The sequence below is a fragment of the Leptidea sinapis genome, chromosome 33, assembly GCF_905404315.1.
Source record: "Leptidea sinapis chromosome 33, ilLepSina1.1, whole genome shotgun sequence".
Taxonomy (NCBI): domain Eukaryota; kingdom Metazoa; phylum Arthropoda; class Insecta; order Lepidoptera; family Pieridae; genus Leptidea; species Leptidea sinapis.
Genome location: NC_066297.1, coordinates 9,206,830 through 9,229,188, shown reverse-complemented (window position 1 = coordinate 9,229,188; position 22,359 = coordinate 9,206,830). Strand labels below are relative to the sequence as shown.

General features: G+C 35.2%; 1 protein-coding gene across 1 annotated transcript in view; it reads right to left on the bottom strand.

Moving 5' to 3' along the window:
* LOC126974727 (synaptotagmin-7) overlaps window positions 1-22,359 on the bottom strand; it is a 175,775-nt gene that overhangs the window by 37,155 nt on the left and 116,261 nt on the right. Inside the window, exon 3 of the mRNA XM_050822334.1 lies at window positions 21,668-21,824. Coding sequence (XP_050678291.1) covers window positions 21,668-21,824 — 157 coding nt within the window. The remainder of the gene's footprint in view (window positions 1-21,667; window positions 21,825-22,359) is intronic.

The window sequence follows — 22,359 nt, the reverse complement described above, 5'->3', positions numbered from 1 at the left end:
ATTACTGCTTCACGGCAGAAATAGGTGCCGTTGTGGTACCCATCATCTAGCCGGCATCCTGTGCAAAGGAGCTTCCCACTGGTATATATATATATATATATATAAGAGATTTCCACCTATATATTGACTCATCACGATATCTCAGGAACAACCATAAGGCGTAAAAACTTCAAGCTGACCTAGCTATGAACGGATTTTACGAAATCACATCCACAACAGTTTTTTTTATTAGAAACAGTACAGCGTCCGTCGGGTCAGCAAGTATATTATATTCATTAGTTTATAACATACTTTTTACATTATATTATATCAATTTACTGCATTTATGTTAGTTTCACATAAACTTACTGTCTGTGCTTACGAAACTTAAGTATGTAGGCTTCTTCTTAATGTTTGTATCTAAAGGTTGTGATCTATAATGTTGTGTAGTAGGTATTATGAGTGTGTAGTAACTTGTACATGGTTTTTTGTATAATACATTTTCTTTTGAGATAAAATAAAGTATTTGTAAAAAAATATTTGTGTTGTATTATAAATATCAATTAAAGTTGTTTTGCCAACGACTCACATACTTACTAGAGAGCTCAGAATGTTGTTGGTTTCATTCACACATTTTATTTTATATAATATTTTTGTACATTTTCTGGGATCATATTGTAATAGTACAATTATACATCGCCCAAAAAAGTACTTATTAACTCAACTTAATCGATTATAGCATAAAAAGTTTATGTTTGTTCCTGGTGATTATCGAAACTTCTAGAAAATCCGCTAACGTATTGATTTATATATAAGTATAATTAAGAATATAAACATTGAAAAGCTTTCAAAGCAGTAGTTTCAAAATACCATTTCAGAAAGGATTTCAATTGTGATTCCCATTTCCATTCAAATTCAAATTCAAATTCAAATATTTTTATTCAAAATAGGTTTTATAATCACTTATTGAACGTCAAAATCTACCACCCATTGTAATTTAAAATCAAGGGTGACACCAAAAAATATAGCAGATTCCACCGGTATTTACCACCGTTTAAAAAACACTCGCATTAACGTTTATGACATAATTTCTATGTTTATTTTTCTTGATAGCTATAGATTATTGGCGCTAAACCCATATACTCCTGGTATAATTTATTATACGAAGTTGCCAACTAAGTACTCTTTGCTTGTGTTGCTCTTAAAACTGGCAAAATAACGAATATCATCTCTAAATTTATCGATTTGAGCAATTCCATGAGCAAGCAGGAATCTCTAATATAACACACTTTTAGAAGTGAAACCTTTTTTAAGCCCTTTTGTAGACATTGAATGACACTATGCTCGGCTATTACTCGTTTGGATAAAGTCGGCTCTAGTCAACCAGAGCAACTTATGTACAGACTTTGTGAATATAAACTTTACATCGAATAAATTGAAGTTTAGTATGAATGAGTTTTATACTATTGAAATTTTTAAACAATAATAATTTATAACAATACTAGCTGACCCGGCAAACGTTGTTTTGCCATATAAAGTATAATTCACGCGATAGTTTTATAAGTAATAAAATATTGCCTATATTATAGCCTGTACATCATTTTGTTCTATTGTCAATAGTTTATGCAGCGCACGCAAAAATAGGTTTTCGATTTTACACCTTGTGTTACAAAATAGCAATTTTATTACAGATCGATATCGGATAGCCTATAGCCTTCCTGGATAAAGGACTACCCAACACTGAAAGAATCATTCAAATCGGACCAGTAGTACCAGAGATTAGCGCGTTCAAACAAACAAACAAACAAACAAACACTGCAGGTTTATAATATTAGTATAGATAAAAATAAAGCCAAATTATTTTTTTTCATGAGCTATCATGTTTTATTAATCAGGTGTGCTTCTTTGGCAGAATTATTATGTATTGTAAATGTTAGAAAAAAAGGATTGATTCAGTACCTATCACGGAATTCCTCCCCGGGCTCTAATAACTGCTTCTAGTAATTTCTTTGTAGAATGGATGGGAGTTAGAATTTGTGTTGTATAATGTTATAATATATTCCAGTGGGAGGCTCCTTTGTACAGCACGCCGGCTACATTATGGGTACCACAACGGCGCCTATTTCTGCCGTGAAGCAGTAATGTGCAAAAAATTATTGTATTTCGTTCTGAAGTGCGCCGTAGCTAGTGAAATTAATGGGAAAATGAGACTTAACATTTTATGTGTCAGGGTAACGAGCGCATTTGTAGTGCCGCTGCGAATTTTCGGGTTTGAATGCTGAGCGGCAATGCATTATAATGGGCAGAGCGTATGAATTAGCATTAGGTGAACGTCCTGCTCGTCTCGTCTCGTATTGGCATTTAAAAAAATCTCTATTGTAAATATTATGCCGCAAAGAGCTAGCTTGTTTAAAAATTAGGTCCTAATGGTACCCGAGCGAAGACGTCATGTGACCTCAGAACCACTTGGCAAGTACCCCTTTTTTTTTGTCCGAGGGGCATAGCACTTTTTTATGATTTTTATGACAATAAGACACAAGACGAGCAGGACGTTCAGGTCGCTTGTATCACCCCGTCCATTACAATGCAGTGCCGCTCAAGATTCTTGAATTCTTCTTTCACTAGCTACGGCAGCCTTCAGACCGAAAAACAGTAATGCTCACACATTACTGCTTCTCAGCTGAAATAGGCCCTTTTGTGGTACCCATAATCCAGCAGGCATCCCGTGCAAAGGAGCCTCCCACTGGTAATTTCCACTGGATATGTTATTACTCCTGTCGTCTAAAATACACTACTTTTTTAACAATTAATACTATGTTCTGGTCTAGTCTCTCGCCGCGACCCTCTCCAGGCTAAATTTGATAAAATACGTTGTAAAAATGTAACGCCTTGCTCTTTTTAAAATGTTTTGCAAACCATTAAAAATTTTCAAAATACAGCCAGTTTTCTCAACAGTAACATATTAAGCGAATACATCAAATCGATAAACTAGATTTAGAATTCCAAAAATACAAATATTTCCTTTTTATAATAAGATAATTAAAGTATATTATACAAATACAAAAAAAAAACCAAAAATATCCCCATTTGCTATAAACAATAAATAATTAGGTTAAAAAATAAGCAACGTAGCCATTTTATGTTTCGCCTATTCTTCCAATTATGACTACAGCATGCCCACATAATGTTTCCAGACAGTCTATTGATATGGAATGAATAAACGATGCTTTCTAAAGGCTATTCAATTCGCTACAATGAGTTATAACACGCTAACATGGCCGCAATTACCTTCAGTACAGTACCTATCATAGTTGGTATTTAGATAATACCTAAAATAATTTATACCTCTAGACAGAGCCAGGCTTATTACATTTTTGTGTACATGACAGCTACGTCTTAGACTCGCAATACGTCAGTCACTATGTTTTAGTTTTCGTGCGTTTACTGAAAATAGAGTCTAACTTTTCACCGCTTTTTTTTTCAACGTGTTCACAGCTGTATCTAGGCGTATAAATTCACCAAGGAAATAACATTGAAACATATATTGAGTACATAAATGAATTGAATAAAAAAATCCATCTTGTCATTTAACTGTCAAACAAGACCCGAAACTCAAACATGTCAGATAAATGGCAGAAGACAGAATTCAGTATTAAACGATTAAAGAGGTCATTTTTCTCTGCTATTTGTATACCTAACCTACCTAGGGTGCGTATTTTGTGTGTGTGTTATTCACCTAAAGCTCGAGACCTTTTAGTCCAATTGAAATGAAACTTTGTACATATAAATAAGACGACATAATCACTCCGACGAACATAGTTACGTTAGTGCCGGATAGGTGCCGCTGTTGGCAGTTATGTTTATATTTTGAACCTTAGGCCGAATTGATATTATGAAATACAGACACTAAAGACTATATAATATAACTATTGTAAATGCGGACGAAGTTGCGGGTAACAGCTAGTATATAAAAAAAACAGTAACAAATTAAACTCTGTAAGTACATTGAATATTCTAGAATACTTGCTGTGTGTTCTAAAAACAATAGCAAATTGTATTTTATTCAACAGTTGTATAATGAGGGTCAAATAACACGAGTGGGGTGAGTGTGAGTCGCAAGTGAATATCGCAATGAATGACGCCACGAGCGTCTTTCGAACTAGTTAATATTCAACGTCACATCCAATTATTTTTATAAAGAAGATATTTTTTAATAACTTTTAGATTATTACGGATTACCATAAAGCAACTAATTCGATAAATTATTAACACGCCTTTTGAACTAGTTTTGAAAGTGGTTTTCACAAATTTTAAAACGTCTAATTGAAGTGAAACTTTGCGCCCTTATCAAGAACCGATAGTAATGCAAATCAAAATAGTGTGTTGTACATTTATAAGATTGTTGTGTGTCTGTCTGTTTGTAAGTAACGGATTTTTTGAACAATAGTTTCGACCCGTTCAAAACGTTGGATAAATTTGAAACTGTACACTTGTCAAGCAACTATGAGAATTCAACAATTTATATACTCGGTCCCATTTTATGTGTCACCAAAAAAAAATCTTTTAAAAAAGATGGCGTGCATTATAAAATATTTTTTCCAATATCTGTCAATTATATATTTGCAATAACTATCATCACGCATCCCAAGGTTTTTTAGTTTTTATAGATTTATATATTTTTTTATCACAAAAGACAGGTGTTAGTTTTTTTTATGGAAAAGAGCAAACCAATGAGCACACGGGTCGGTATAGTACGATACCATCTGGTTTTAGGTGATCACCGCCGCCCACGCTGTCTTGGAACACCAGAAGAATCAAAGGATCGTTGCCGGCCTTTAAGTAAGATGTATGCGCTTTTTTTGAAGGTACCGTCGTTTTAACTTATGTCGTATCCTCCCGAAAACACCGCCCAAGGACGCTTATTCCACAGCTTTGTGTAACTTGGAAGAAAATTTCTTGAAAACCGCACTGTGGAGGAACGCCACACATCCAGATAGTGGGATTGATATCCTAATTTGTAAACTCGGCGTCAGGATTCAGGTGAAACAGTTCTCCGGAACACTCACCGTGATAAATGCGATAGAAGACACACAATGAAGCGACATCTCTACGTAACGCCAGGTTGAGTCGTATAATATCGTTTATCAGAGCACTGAGCCTTCAGCCACGATGGATACGGTGAAGAGGAAAATAAATATTACTCTTATGATTGCCCTAATCAGTCATTCTTACATACAATCATAGTATGCCAATTATTGTCCTGGTAGACATTTAAAATGAAAGGTAATATTTATTTTTCTCATTATTAGCTAGCCTTGTATGGAAACAAAAAAGAAAAATAAAAAAGTAATGTCTTGAAAGTTCTAGACGTCCTAACTTTCATAATATTGCAACAGTAATTTTAACACATCTTCCTTAAAGGCCGGCAACGATCTTGTGATTCCTCTGGTGTTGCAGGAGAGTGTGGGCGGCGGTGATCACTTAACACCAGGTGACCCATACGCTCGTTTGTCCTCCTATTCCATAAAAAAAAAATCTTTTGGAGTAAATATACAAAATGCGGACTTTGGAAATGGCAAAAACTGTTACCATACGTGGGGGGCACTCAGTAATTATTGAAGAACTAAAAAATCACCTGGGATAAAATAATTTAATTAAATCTTTTCAAAGTACTCTCCCCTAGCCTCTAACAAAGTCTTATGCGTCTAATCCAGTATTTGAAAAACCATTTCCAGTCAGTCGCACACTATTATTATATTATTACAATAAAATATATTTTTATGTTATTTAATCAAACTATTTAGTTTATGCTTATAAAATATCAATACAATACAAATACCAGTGGGAGGCTGCTTTAAACAGGTTGCCGGCTAGATTATGGGTACACAACGGCGCCTATTTCTACTGTGAAGCAGTAATATAGTAAGCATTATTGTGTTTCGGTCTGAAGGGCGTCGTAGCTAGTGAAATTACTGGGCAAATGAGACTTAACATCTTGTGTCAAGGTGACGAGCGAAACTGTAGTGCCGCTCAGAATTTTTGGGTTTTTCGAGAATCCTAAACGGCACTCCATTGTAATGGGCAGGGCGTGTCGTACCATCAAATGAACGTCCTGCTCTATTGTCATAAAAAGCCAAATATTTGTGCCATCTCTATAATAAATCCTAATCACTCGCGCCCAAACAACTATGCAAATGTCATAAATCACTTATCAATTGTCACTACTTATGTGTCCGTCAATGTTTACTTGATATCAAGTGTTATAGATTATTGTTACCCCAAAATCAATCTCAATATTTGATATATTTGATATGATAATTAGGTACTTAATATTTTCGATTCTCGAAATCGGATGTTCGTTTATAACATTTTTTTTTATGCGAGAGTAGACAGACTACCCTACGGGTAATCTGATGTTAAGTGATCACAGGAGCGTTGCCGGGTTTCTAGGAAGTTGAACGCGCTTTTTTGAGGGAGGTCCCATGTCGTATCGCCCCGGAAACACCGCACAAGGAAGCTCATTCCACACCCTGGTTGTACGTGGTAGAAAGTTCTTTGAATGCACCGTGGAGGAACGCCACACATCCATATGGTGGGAATGAATGATATTCTAATTTGTGACGAAGGTGGAATCCGGCGGCAGAAATCAGCTCTTCGGATAAATTCCCATGAATGCAGTAGAAGAAACACAATGAGGAGACGTCTCTACGCAACACCAAGTGATCCAGCAGTTCTCAGTAACTGGTCAGTATCAAAATATTCAACGTCTTCGAGCCAGTATCACTCCAGGTGTTCGAGCCGTTCCCAGAGTAATGGAACCTCGACAATTCGAGCTGTTTTGCGTTGCACGTGGTCAAATTGATCGAGCTGATACTGGGGTACGCCAGACCAGAGATGACAGCAATACTCCATATGTGGCCGGACCTGCGCTTTATAAAGCTCCAGTGTTACTATTATAATGATTTCGTTCCCTTCTCTAAAGACTTCCATTAAAACTGATTTTGGGTTGTCTGTATCCAACGCTACCTGTGTCAGGTCATCAGCCCATGTTATCGACCTTTCAGTTGGGAGTATGCTCTAAGCTTAAAGGTGACTAAGTTCAGAAAAAATGCAGCCGGTTATTGATTCCACAAAGTGCCTATTTGAGGCAAGAAGATCCTAACACAACGCGCGGCTCTACAATGCCACACATCAACATAATGCGGGTTAACTTAATTACTTAAATACCATCATTAGAACACTTAACAGTAAAGCCCTCAAATGGCGACCACGTACTGGAAGACGTAGTATTGATAGGCCCTAACAAGGGGGACCGACGACCTGGTCAAGATCGCCGGAATACTTTGGATGAGGGCAGCGAAGGACAGATCATCGTGGAGATCTTTGGGGAAAGCTTTTATCCAACAGTGGACGTCTTCTGGCTGTTTACTGTTTTTCATAAAAAAAAAAAAAAAAAATTGTATGGATACATACTTCGCCCCTTCGTGTTGGATACTTGGGGTCTGTTGGCAAGAAAATTAAAGAGTACTTTTTTGCTTACAACTGGAGTGTGCACACAGAATGATTCTGTCTTTAGTTTCTCGAGTACTGGGATATTGCTAATGTATAAAATAAAACCAGCACTTCCGATAAAAGCATTTCAATTTAAGAAAACGTAGAAAATCACTTATTGCGTTAGAGAACCACTCGATTTAAAATTGTTCAATTCGTATGTTTGTCCTTTGAGTAAAGTTGTTTTTCTTAGATATCGAACAGTAAATAGATATTCAACTTTATATTATTTAATTTAAGAGACTTTAACATTTTTTGTAATAATAAATGTTATTTGGAATAATTATTTCAAATCATTCCTTACACCTAATTAATATCTATATTATGTGCATGACCTTTTTTGTAGAGGATTTTTTAAAAGACAATAAGGGACGAGATGAGCAGGACATTCAGTTGATGGTAATTGATACGCCCTGCCTATTACACAGTGATCCTCGGGATTCTTGAGAAAACGAAATTTTGAGCAGCACTACAATTGCGCTCACAATTGCACATAATTTACTGTTTTGATCAATTTAACGATTCCGGGCCTAAATCAACATTTAAATGAAACTTCTCTTTATTCTTAAAACATTAAATCTCAGAGAAAATAATATTTTTTTGTTTTAAATTAATAATTAACTTGAAGAACGTCAATGTAATAAAATAAGATCATATATACTCTTTATTTTTGTTTATACCACAGACTAATACATACATAATACTCGTATAGTACAGAAACACTGATAATTTTAGAGGTTTCTTATGTGATGTCTTCAATAAAAACATTTTTTTTTATGGAATAGGAGGACAAACGAGCGTACCTGTTGTTAAGTAATCACCGCCGCCCACAATCTCTTGCAACACCAGAGGAATCACAGGAGCGTTGCCGGCCTTTAAGAAAGGTGTACGCGCTAAGGGCATTTACTAGTGGGAGGCTCCTTTGCATAGGATGCCGGCAAGATTATGGGTACACAACGGCGCCTTTTTCTGCCGTGAAGCAGTAATGTATAAACATTATTTTTTGCGCTTACATTGCAAACGCTAGCTAACCCCACGACATAGATAAAAATAATGTGGTACAGTATTGTACACCTTAAAAAGGACTACAAAAAATGCGCGATGGCACATATCTATCTCTTTGAGATAACCCACAATAATCATATTTCATAATATGAGAAATAATGGCTTATTTATGAAGCGATTTTAAGCAACAGAGCATTAATCTTTATCCAAATAAGTACCTTAAATACATTGTGCATTTAATATAGATTAATACGGCCCTTTACAGTATATAATTTAAATGAATATTTTAGAAGATCTTCCAGATTTAAAATGCAGGGACATAGCGGTTGCGGTGGTTCCAGCCGGGAAAACATTAAAACACATGGTCGGTTTTGGTACGGCCGGACCATCGGACGGTCTGCTAGGCGTGAGTGTGCGGGTTCCACGCACCGATTGGTCCGGTGTCGTACTCAGTACGGTCCGAACGGAAAAAATAACATTTTGGTATGATGGACTGACTGGATGGATGGATTTGAATATGGTCCGGACCGCCCGATGGTTCAGCCGTACCAAACCAGCCATCGTTTAGGTTATTAGAATGAGTATCACCAAGCTTATAAAGTATTGCATTATTATTGTAATACGAAATACTTATATAATATTGCTACTTCTTGATATATTTTTAAGATATTAAGACTCAGATATAAGATACGTAGGTGAGCAATGTGGTATGCTGTCGTGTATTTGGCCTCTAATCTTTAAGCCACTAGACAATCGCTGCCTTAAGTCAAATAAAAGCTTTCCTCAATCAGAGTTATAAATTAACATGAAAAATACCCTAAAGTTGCATTTCTAATGCCACAGATTTAGGCAAATAATTAAAGACAATTCAAAACATGAATAATAAATTAAATTATAAATAAATTATGTTTTCTATGAGATATTTAAACTTCTACATTCATTGGGAGATTTCTGAGGCTTCGTAAAGGTGATTCGAGCAGAAGTAATGTTTTCTTTAAACAATGGTTTAATTTTGGTGTATTTTTACAAAGTACTGTTACTTTATTGATACCTGATTCGGAATAAAGGCTCCCAGTCCAAACTCTTTCCATGCGTTGAAAATTCGGTCCTTCTTGAAAGAACCACAGAGAAAAATGAATTGCTTAGAAGTTTCCAGAAATAGCTACTTTAAGTGTCCACTCATAAAATTAATTTTAAATCGTATTCAGCTTTCCGCGTTAGATTAAAAACACATTGATAAAATTGCTTCATACTTTATATTTTAATTAAGTTTAATTATTAGCACATTAACGGCCGTTCCCAATATTCGGTCTATCTCTTACTTGAGATAAAAATCGTAACTATTGTTGAGTTTTCTGTCCCAATAAACTTATTGACGGTAATTCACCTTATCCGTACACGCTGTCTGTCAACGGGGCGACGTATAGCTTACCAGCGATAGAAGTTTGTATGGAAATTGCAAATCACGCGTCCTAATATAAGGCGATAAGAATGACTTAATATTGGGACAGCTTCAGATTATTGTCAGCTGATGACTGACAGTAGAAGGTAGTAATTTATCTCTATCTGTAGATAGTATATTGGGAACGGCCGTAAGACCGTCACGTACTTACTTATTGGGTACCTACTCAGTCACTTTCACTTTGCCGAAGAAATTAATTGTGGATGTAATATCCCCCATATTTATACCAATTTGAGAAGGCCAAAATTTCTTACAACTCGCAGTTAAACTCGCAACTAGCACTTTAATAAATGAAGAATTATCTACTAACTTTGCCTAATTAGGTTTCATAATTAAGTTTGTTTTATTTATCTAAAGTTTTCTTCTCTGTGCTTCAAATACTTTATAACTTGACAAAAGTGAGAAAACAGACCGTAAGAAACTCAGCGAGTTGCTTTTTTAAATAAAATTTATTTAATAACTAGCTGCTGCCCGCGATGTTGTTCGCGTGGACGCTATAAAGCAGCAAAAATAAGGGTTTAAGCATAAAAAATATAAATAATATTTAATGTTTCATATTTAAAAAGTATTATTAAACGTAATTAAGTAAATAAGAATCTGTAAATAGACTATACAGTTTGGCCAAACTATGACATTTTTCTTACTTAAAGAATTTTTATGCCGGTCATAACTTCTAAACGAAAGGCCAGATTCGAATAATTTATGCATATAAACCTTCCTCTTGAATCAATCTATCTATTGCTGAAATGCATTAAAATCCGTTGAATAGTTTTAAAGATCTAACAGCCGTTTCCGTCTATTTCTTACTTGAGATAAAAATCGTTGACTTTTTTGTCCCAGTAAACTTATCGACGGTAACTCACCTTATCCGTAGACGCTATCTGTCAATGGGGTGACGTATAGCTTACCAGCGATAGAAGCTTTTATGGCAGATGTTGTTCGCGTGGACGCTATAAAGCAGCAAAAATAAGGGTTTAAGCATAAAAAATATAAATAATATTTAATGTTTCATATTTAAAAAGTATTATTAAACGTAATTAAGTAAATAAGAATCTGTAAATAGACTATACAGTTTGGCCAAACTATGACATTTTTCTTACTTAAAGAATTTTTATGCCGGTCATAACTTCTAAACGAAAGGCCAGATTCGAATAATTTATGCATATAAACCTTCCTCTTGAATCAATCTATCTATTGCTGAAATGCATTAAAATCCGTTGAATAGTTTTAAAGATCTAACAGCCGTTTCCGTCTATTTCTTACTTGAGATAAAAATCGTTGACTTTTTTGTCCCAGTAAACTTATCGACGGTAACTCACCTTATCCGTAGACGCTATCTGTCAATGGGGTGACGTATAGCTTACCAGCGATAGAAGCTTTTATGGAAATTCCAATTCACGCGTCCCAATATAAGGCGATAAGTAGGACTTATCGGGTATATTGGGACAGCTTCAGATTATTAACAGCTGATTACTGACAGTAGAAGGTAGTACTTTATCTCTATCTGTAGATACAGTATATTGGGAACGGCTGTAAGTGAACAGAGAGCCAAAGCCACTTCATTTATACCATGGAAAGAAATAGCATGAGGTCGGTCACTTTATTTCCAGGCTGTCGTATCATTCATTTTAGCACATTAACGTTTTTAAACAAGTCTTTTGAATTTCGTAACACATTTCTGTTTTGAATTTTCGTGGATCAATGATCATGGTAAAAATCATATAGGTACATCACCATACAAAAACTTTTTTTATTCATTTTATACTTATGTACATATCAGCCCCATTATAATCTAAGTACATTAACACTGAAACAAAAGAAAAACTAAATTCTTACTTAACAAAAAAAGCAATAATACAAACAGAAAACAATTAAAAAAATATTAAAAAGAAAAGCAAGTTATACAGTCTTCGACAAATAAGACTTATGGATTCAAACAGACTTATCCATTGATGCAGGATGGGCAAGTATATTTATAAACATGCCCGTATCAAATCTTTTCAAACCCAAACCTCATACAATTTCGTCTCTACTAAACCGAAATCGGACACATTCATTTAATAAGTGTTCAACATACTCAATTATTCCACATGAATCACATAGAGGTGTCTCCGGTGTAATTTTCATCAAATATTTAAACTTATTCAAAGGTATATGTCCGTCAACCTCCGTTAATCTTCACATTCTAAGACCACGGTATATGAGAAGGCCGAGATTGCATAGTTCTTTACTAAATTCCTTTTTCTAAAGATTTACGATCAAAGTTCTCTCGCTTTATCACTAAATCCTAACATTTGTTTTTATAATTTGGTAAGAATTCAGTAAAAATACAAAAACTTTACTACCTCGACTCAGTTAACTGAGAAAAAAAGTTTGAGAGTACTTTTACTCGGATCAAATAAACAATGAAAGTAATATAGTTATGTGCCTATGACTGTAATTAAAGAAGCACGTGCGTCGTGGTGAGCGATTGACAACCAACTGATCAAAGAGCATGTAAATACTACGTAATATTATAAATTGAAATTTAGTTTAGTATGAAACGTGCCATCATTTGACATAAGTTTGAAATAGTACTAATTACAGTATAGCGATTAGCCACGAAGTATAATCCGGCTAAGTTTGAAAGCGAACAGTTGCTTAAAATAGATTCGGCTATCTCCGTTTTTTACAAGATAATAGCCGTCATCTGTCAATATATCAATGACTCAATGACTGCACGTTTCATACAATCGAGAGAGTCGCTTGTTTCTTAGAGAGTTTCTCTATTATCTATCTCCCTTTGCATAGGATGCCGGCTAGATTATGGGTACCACGGTGCCTATTTCTACTGTGAAGCAGTAATGTGTTAGCATTATTGTGTTTCGGTCTGAAAGGTGCCGCAGCTAGTGAAATTACTGGGCAAATGAGACTTAACATCTTATGTCTCAAGGTGACGAGCACAATTGTAGTGCTCAGAACTATTGGGTTTTTCAAGAATCCCGAGTGGCACTGCATTGAAATGGACAGCGCGTATCAATTACCAGCAGCTGATGTCCTGCTGGTCTCGTCCCTTACTGTCATAAAAAAAAACGTATTCGGAATGCGTGGGCAGCACACGGTATGTCTTTGCACAAATATTGGTTATGTATGACGCGCCATTTCGGCGCCTGTGCCTGATCGCCGCCAATAAATTGCCTGCACTTAAAGCACAGAGTGTCACACGGCTGCAAGAACATAGCCGAACATTCGGTATTCGGCGAAAGCACTTTGAGTGCCATACTAATTGTTTAAATGTGTGGATATCGATCATAAAATCAACTTCATTCGTTAATGAATGGGGCTTTCACTAATTAATATAATACGGTCAATGAGAAAACTTTTTATTATGCTACCTTTGTTTCGCACTGAAATGTTTTTCTTGCATTTTCCTCGAAGCTACAGAATGGATTACTGCGACACGCCTCAAGAATACTAATCGGTAGCATTAACATAATCAATATTTAAACCGCTTTGAACCGGTTTCGCTGCCACTATTCAGTGTTCAGTGAAAAATTGTTCAATTAACAGCATATCCAAATTTAAAAGCGGCCAAGGATGAGTCGAACTCGCCCATGAAGGGTTCCGTAGCAGCAAGTAACAAATAAAAGTTCTTGTAGTTCGTTGTAAAATTGATCGAAGTCTTAATAATAGTGTATTTAAGGAAAAAAACTACTTACTAGATCTCGTTCAAACCAATTTTCGGTGGAAGTTTGCATGGTAGTGTACATCATATATTTTTTTAGTTTCATAATTTTCTTTTAGTTTTATCATTCCCTTATATGAAAAGTTATAGGAGGGGGGACAAACATTTTACCACTCTGGAAGTGTCTCTCCCGCAAGCCATTCAGTTAAGAAAAAAATTATGTTAAAAACTTTAATATCATTTTTGAAGACCTATCCACGTATGGGGTTGATGAAAAAAATTTTTTGAGTTTCAGTTCTAAGTATGGGAACCCGCAATTTTTTTTTTCTATTTTAGTGTGAAAATCTTAATGCGGTTCTCAGAATTCACCTACTTACCAAGTTTCAACAGTATAGTTCTTATAGTTTCGGAATAAAGAGGCTGTGACATACGGACTGACAGACAGACAGACAGACATGACGAAACTAAAAGAGTTCCGTTTTTTGCCATTTGACTAAGGAAACCAAAAAAGGATAGAGTGTCGTATTTTAGGTAAGTGCCCCTTTAAATTAACAAAATTGTGTAAGAAACTTAATGTTTTTAATAATTTTGCAAGATACATATCAATTGCTAAATCAAAATGTTCCTGCATCGTGTTCGCGTCCGTTTCGCGCGTGACTAAGTTTTACTGCTTCTAATGTGCATATACAATAGACTTTGAACATTACTGCCACGAAATAAGGTGCTAATTTGAATGATTGTTTTATTGTTATTTGTATAAGTTAATAAGTATACGGATATAAAACGCCAATCGGACATTTTTTGACGAACTTTTAAAAGGCGATTTGGAGCCTAGTTTTTTTTTATAAGAGGGAGCAAACGGGCAAAAGGCTCACGGGGTGTGTTGTTGTTTGTTGTACGTCAATGGTTACGTTAAAATTATGTTTCATTTATCGCTTATACCTTAAAGAAATCAAGTGAAATAACAGAATTCAATATAAGTACACCCTTCATTTATATGACAAGAAAAAAATACTTTAAAGTAACATTCACCCAGCAGTGACCGTTTCTGTTCAAATTTGCTTAGAAAAACACTGGGCTAAAAGCATTGAGCGATCGCCAATCTAATTAAATCCAGTCCGTCGTAAAAAAAAATCCCTTTTACCATAAAAGGGTACTCGAAAGCATAAAAGTTGAAGATCAAAAGCAAGAAAAACATTCCCTAAAAGTACAAGAAAAACTTGAAATCTTGGGGCTGAATGAATAAGTACTACTTTCCGTTAAATACTCTTTACGAGAAGTTCAACAGGCGTAATACTATGTCCAATTAGTAAAGTAGTAATCGTAAAGAGAGTGGAATCATCTAATTTTTTATGATAAAGTGAGTTTTTCAATTACTTACCTTCTGTAAGAGTAGTGTTTAGACAATTTTGTAACATATTTTGCATATCAATTGACGAAACATATTGGATTATCAATAATATTATGTTAACATCTTAAGTACAATGTTTCCTGCAAATAAAATTTCATTTCATTTCATTATGATAATTTTTAGTACGAAACTTTAAAAACACTAAAACGTAAACAAATGATCGGATTTGGTATGTCAAAACCATCGAACGCGGTCCGGTACTGGTCCATATTGGGCATAGTCCATCGCAAAAAATTATTATACGTACCAAATTCGACCATGTCTTTAGGATATTATACTCTTGCAAAATATTGTTTATGTTATAATCACAGAATCAGTCACTGAGCTGTTCTCAAGATTTCCTTAATATTTTATCGAAATCGGTCTGGCCGTTTTAGAATCCAAAGTCAGTAGAATAATACACGTATTATCAATGTGAGTAACAATGATTTATAAACATAAGCATACAGATTTTAAACCAAAAATCTAATGTCCGACTAAATTACTATTTTGCTTAACTTAAGGATATTAATTGTTATTCCTAAAATTTCAAAGTACATCATAATCCTCGAGATTTCCGTAACTGTAGTAATATTTAAAGAGTTTTTAATGAATATCTGAAATTTGGAATTCTTGAGTCCGAAAATCACACGAGATATTTATATTACCTAATCACTCTTTTCTTACCATAAGTGCCAAACACGCATTCAGTCTCCAGTAGGTATTGTCAATGTAGAAAACTCGTAACAAAATCGCTTACAAATTCACATTTAACATATCATATGACATACATATACATAATCCGTCGAGATGGTTTAAGTGTCATCCACTTACTTGATGGAAAATACTGTAGATATTTCACGGCAATTCATCTGTTAGATGGAATAATGGAAGGAATAAATAATATGTTATTTTACCCTTCTACTTAATAAAATATTAAACTTCTCACCATATTTGCTTTTCACATCCAGGAATATTCTTCATTCACATTTTCTACCCTCGGTAAATTATAAATTTAAAACTACAGAATGCGGTTGTACTGCATTAGTAAGAAGACGTTTGGGGAGATTCATAAATTCAAGCTAACCCGTGCAATCAAAGCTCTTAAATTTTTTATTATATTTTTCTTATATCTTCTTGATTCCATTTCTTTTCCGTACCTACCACACAGGGTTGATAGTGTAATGCTCCGTGGACGATGATATTTTCGATATCAACATTAAAATTCCCACCAGTCAACAAAATAATGGTGATGCTAATCAAGGGAGAACAACTAAAACCATCTCACAGACGTCAACAATTATTATCAACAATAACTAACTACAGCGCACTTAAAACAACAAAACTTTGATTATACACACAAAAGTTTAAATTGAATATTTGTATAATCCGTGCATGGGACGAACTGCCATGTTAGTGACGTCAAGTCTTAATCAAAATTGAGATTGCTTTCTGACGTCACACAGCTAATATGAGGAGGTTTATGTGCCGCTTATGCTATTCCGCCGAGGAGGGTCATGTGCTTTTTTTATGACAATAAGGGACGAGACAAACAAGACATAGACTGCCCATTACAATGCAGTGCCGCTCAGGATTCTTGAAAAACCCAAAAATTCTGAGCGGCACTACAACTGTGCTTGTCTCCTTGAGACATAAAATGTTAAGTCTCATTTGCCCAGCAACTTCACTAGTTACGGCGCCCTTCAGACCGAAACACAATAATGCTTACACATTACTGTTTCTCGGCAGAAATAGCCGCCGTTGTGTGGTACCCATTATCTAGCTGGCATCCTTTGCAAAGGAGCCTCCCACTGGTAAGAGATGTAAAGTATGTTTTTTAATGACAGAACTACTACAAAATACATGACGTTTTAGAATAAAATTCAGATTCATTCATTACAGAAGTAAATGTTAGTTTAATAGCTAAAGTTCCCAAAATGCTATAAAATTTACAAGATATTGTGACGTAACGGAACAGAATTAATGCTCACGCAAAGATGCTCGTGTCGAATCTTGTCAACGCTTCCCGATCCAATCTGCAATATAGGCTGAATTTCTTCGTATGTAATTGGTTTGATTTTTTGAATTAAATTTTTCACAGCTAGCAGATTTTCCTCGTAACTAACTTGACAGCCGTCGAAGAACGACTATTTCATTCTTTTGCGAACGATAAACGACAGCGCTTAAATTCGTTATGCTCACGTTAGATGGTTGCTTTAGAAGGTCCTTCATCCATAAACATCATTTGAAGTCAATCAGATGACTTGTCTAGTTTTTCCGCAAATCTTTCTGGTATTGTAGAAAATGAAAGCCAAAGAGATAACCATTGACGAATTAGGGTGGTCCTCTGACCGATTATTGTTTGAGTGTAATTAGAAATTGTGGCGTTGTTCATAGTTCATTTTTAGAAATGTATACTGTTTTTTTTAGTTTCGTTATATTTTTCTATTTCTATATTAATTTTGATACAGTTAAAATTATTTAGATGTTAGCATGTGTGTGAATTGATTTTGGCAGGTTAAAAAAAATATTTGCCAATATACTTAGAATCATGGTCCTATTGGAACGCCCTTTTTACATACATTTGTTACATATACATTTGCGCGGTTGCCATCTTCGATTTCATTGTGAAAGGTTCGAGCAGCTCAAGTGATTGAAAACTAGTTTGCAATGGTTGAATCAATCATACAATTTATAAAAATAATCTTCTAAATTCAAAATTTAATATATTCACTTCTATTGCCAGTCCCGTACTAACTTCTCGTTTTTTTTTGTCTCATGGATCAATACAATGGACAACCATCAAAATAAATCATTCAAAATGTTGCAATGAAAAGGTTTCATCAATTCTGATTTTACCTTCTCACCTAAAGCTTAAGGATTTGTATTATATTCATAGTCATCTATCAAATACTGATAATGTCTTCCGCCAGAAAATGTCCCTCGAGATAAACGCCGGTGTACAAAAAGCCATCCCTTATAAGGGCTTTTCATAGATAGTACTGAAAGCATTTATGATCGTTCAAAAAATTAAACTTATCTCAGGATAACAGGCTTTATTCAGGATACAAAATTCCATTTAATAATCTAAAAATCCCGTTTATTTTATAACGCAATTCAAAGGCAAAAGTTTAAATGTTTCTGTTCATATACTTCTTACTGCAGTATGTAATCAGATGTAATTCTGAAAATATCTGAGGTAGGCTAGTATTAAATACAATGTTTTTCATTTAAATAAAATACTTTTTAACCCACTTTAAAAAAGGAGGAGATTCTCAATTCGTCGGTATTTTTTTTATGTTTCTTACCTCAAAACTTTCGACTGGGTGAACCGATTTTGATAATTATTTTTTTATTTGAAAGCTGGTGGCTTCCCGAGTGGTCCCATTGTAATTTGGTTCAGATCTGACAGTGGAATCAATGAAAAAACCATAAAAGTCTTAAATTTTACTATACATACCTATAGCAAAGTGGATGATAACTTTACGAATAACTCAATCTAATTCTAGTTACGATTATTGTTATTTTTGGAATTGGTGTCCTTCCGCCGCGACCCGCTCTCGCCTCTCGCCTCCTTACGACTCAAGCACATCTCACCTATAACTATGTATGTAGTAACAAACCTATCTTGGATGACACCGACTCCAAAAATTACAATAATCGTAACTAGAATGTGATTAATTAATTAGATTGTCAATACGCAATTATTTTTATACTTTTTAGTGCACATTATATCTATTGTTTTAAACAGTGTTTTTGAAGGCGGTTGTTTTCTTGTTAAAATTTTTTTTTAATGAATTAAGTTAAATGTTTAAGTTGTAGCTGTAACGATCCCTTTATCAGACAAATTAGCCATATCAAATTAACAATGTCCGTTATAACTTTTGTCAATTTCCTGAATAGTTCCTATAAAGATAACAATATTTGTCCCAGCTATAAATGCAATGAAAATTGATTTTAATAGCCATAGATGTACAATGTAATGATCCCTATAAAAGGCTTCATAGTTTAGTATTATGCGTTGCCAAATTGGAGAATAGCGAAGCACATTTTAAATTGTTAACAGACATTACATTGAAGCACCGATTAAGGGGTTTTGGGGTTGGTCTAATTGAATTCAATATCAATAAACTATAGTTTTGGTTAATATTGGTTTTATAACCATATATAATTTTATATGTTACCAGTGCTATTTCTGTGAAGCAGTAATGTGTAAACTTTACTATGTTAAGGTCTGGAGGGCGCCGTAGCTAGGTGACGAGCCCAATTGTTGCGCCGCTCAGAATTTTTGGGTTTTTCAAGAATCCTTATCGGTACTGCATTGTAATGGTTAGGGCGTATCAATAACCATCAGCTGGACGTCCTGCTCGTCTCAATCCTTATTTTCATTAAAAAAATCCCCCTTTCACAAAATATATTATTAGGTATCGTAACTTATGATTCTTGTTTATGTTGGTAACAGTTAATACATATTTAAATAAATAAGTTAGTTTGGCATAATGTGTTTTTTTTTTTTTATGATAATAAGGGACGAGACGAGCAGGACGTTGAGCTGATGGTAATTGATACGCCCTGCCCATTACAATGCAGTGCCGCTCAGGATTCTTGAAAAACTCAAAAATTCTGAGCGGCACCACAATTGCGCTCGTCACCTTGAGACTAAGATCTTAAGTCTCATTTACCCAGTAATTTCACTAGCTACGGCGCCCTTCAGACCGAAACACAGTAATGCTCACACATTACTGCTTCACGGCAGAAATAGGCGCCGTTTTGGTACCCATAATCTAGCCGGCATCCGGTGCAAAGGAGCCTCCCACTGGTAAATCAAATATAAGTGTGTATAATCAAAGTAAGTAAACCATCACTCAGTTAACTAACAATATCTTAATAACAACATAGATATACAAACAATCATTAAGTAATACAACGTTATAACTTACTTCACATCAATCTAAATTCAAATCTAAATAACATACTCTTGATTCGTAGTTCCCAAATACTAGCTGATACTCTTTTACCATTTTTCGGGAGAATTAGATTCTTGCAACTTTGGCTCGGTTGAGTCATATTAGCTGTTATAGTTAAGGTTGACGTCCAATTTAACGTTAACAGTAACGCTGCAGAATGTGTTGAACCATCGTATTCTTTGGCATAGTTAAAGTTAAAAAGTGAAATATCAAGTCAATATCGAATATTTATTTGGTCGCTATTCAGCTTTTTAACATTAACAATGGCTTTAACAGTCTTTGACGTTCACACTGAACAGTTAAAGTTTGACGTCATCTAAAAATTGTGAAATGGTGCAACACATTTTACTTAACATGTTTATGTAGGTACTTTAACATAATTGTTATAGCTAAAGTTTGTTGTTGCAACCCATCCTTAGTGTTCTCAATCAATAGACAAGAAGTCAACAACAATCCTTACATCCAGTTATAAAATGTATTTTTAAAGAGGATACAATGGCATTCCTATTTCCATACAAGGTTTTAGGCCCGGATAAATAATATTCTCAAATACACACACACACACACTCACAATTGTTTCCCGTCCGGGTAGTCAGAGACAACAGAACGCCACTTGCTACTAAACTTACAAACCTCACGCGCTTCCTTTACATTCATTACTCTTTTCATACATGCTAGCCGGTTGCGGATAATTCGGACGTTCAGTTTTTTTCAAAATAAGGGACGTTTTCAAATCGACGAATGTGCTACGAGGTCTTCCACGATCGACTTACCCACACACACGCTTACACATATTCTCAAATAAGATGAATATTACACAAATAAAAGTGAAAACAAAATTTTATGAACCATGCGGGACTCGAACCCGCGACCTCTCGCGTTCCGTGCGAGCGCTCTTTTCAACTGAGCCAATCGTTCGAGTATCATCATAAAATCTTGTATGATTTGTTCAACTCTCAGGTTGTGGCTTCATCTACAGGATCTACTTTACAGTTGATAACCTGCTCAACCCCAATATTTCCATATTAGGAAACTGACTTAATATGTGGCTCTTGTAAATCTAAACAATTTGTTATGTTTTTAAAGTGATAACCCTCACTTCTAGGATTAAATACACAAATAATACTGAAAACAAAATTTTATGAACGATGCAGAACTCGAATCCGCGACCATCGAAACCTAATACCAATTTCAAACCAATAATTTTTTTATTTCTCGACTTTCGCACGTTTGACAGTATTAGATTATTATAATAACAAAGCCCCCTACGGATTTTACAGAAACTAATTGTTATTGCCCAAGTTCGTGCTCTGTTCGCTATTTTGACAGCTTATTTTGGTTTTTGCCTTTTTGCTATTAGAGAGTTAAGTTTCTCAGTTTTACAGTAATTAAGTTTTTATCCTCGTAATGCCATATAATAAACTTTGATATATTCGAAGATTGAAACATTGGTCTTATTAAGTAGAAAGATGACACAGAATACCTACTAGATTATCTAGAGATTTGCTTACTATTGGATTTTTATCTTTCAACCGCCTATGTTAAGATATTAGGTAGTTATGACTTCGCAATAGTGAGGCATAAAAATATAACTGGATGTAAGGATGATGTACTCCCTGGAAGAAAAGTTCAAAGTTTATGGTACTCACCGATGGATGTGGTGGATGGTCCTGTCCTTTGACATTTTGCAGCTGTTTGTTCTGGACGATCGGAGTCCTCTCACCCTGAGCTGTTGATGCACTGGCTACAGCACCCGCGCTGCTACCAGCTGGTGACTTGGCTTGAGGAGAGCTTGTCGATGTTGTTCTGTAATAATATTTTTTTGTCACAGTGTCTGAAGACGAAAGTTTTCAACCATTGTGTGTTGCCAGTGATGACTTACGGAACGCAGACGTGGTGGCTAACTATGGGCCTTATGAGAAAGCTCATGGACGCCCAGAAGACAATGGACAGGGCTATGCTTGGAGTTTCGTTGGAGAAGATGAAGAGATCCGTAGGATAACCAAAGTCACTGACAAAGCCCAAATGATTGCGAAACTGAAGTGGCAGTGGGGATGGCACATATTTCGACGTATAGATGGCGGCGAGTGGGGTAGTAAAGTCCTCGAATGGCGACCACGTATCGGAAGACCCAGTGTTGGTAGGCCCCCTACAAGATGGACCGAGGATCTGGTCAAGATCACCGGAATAGGTTGGATGAGGGCAGTGCAGGACGTCAGCTGATGATGATGATGATGGATCATTCAAAGCGTTTGATGTGTTGCAAAGCACTGTTGCTAGACATCTAGAACAAAATCTATTGTACGTCTTTCTCAGGTGTCATTATTTCCAAATATATATT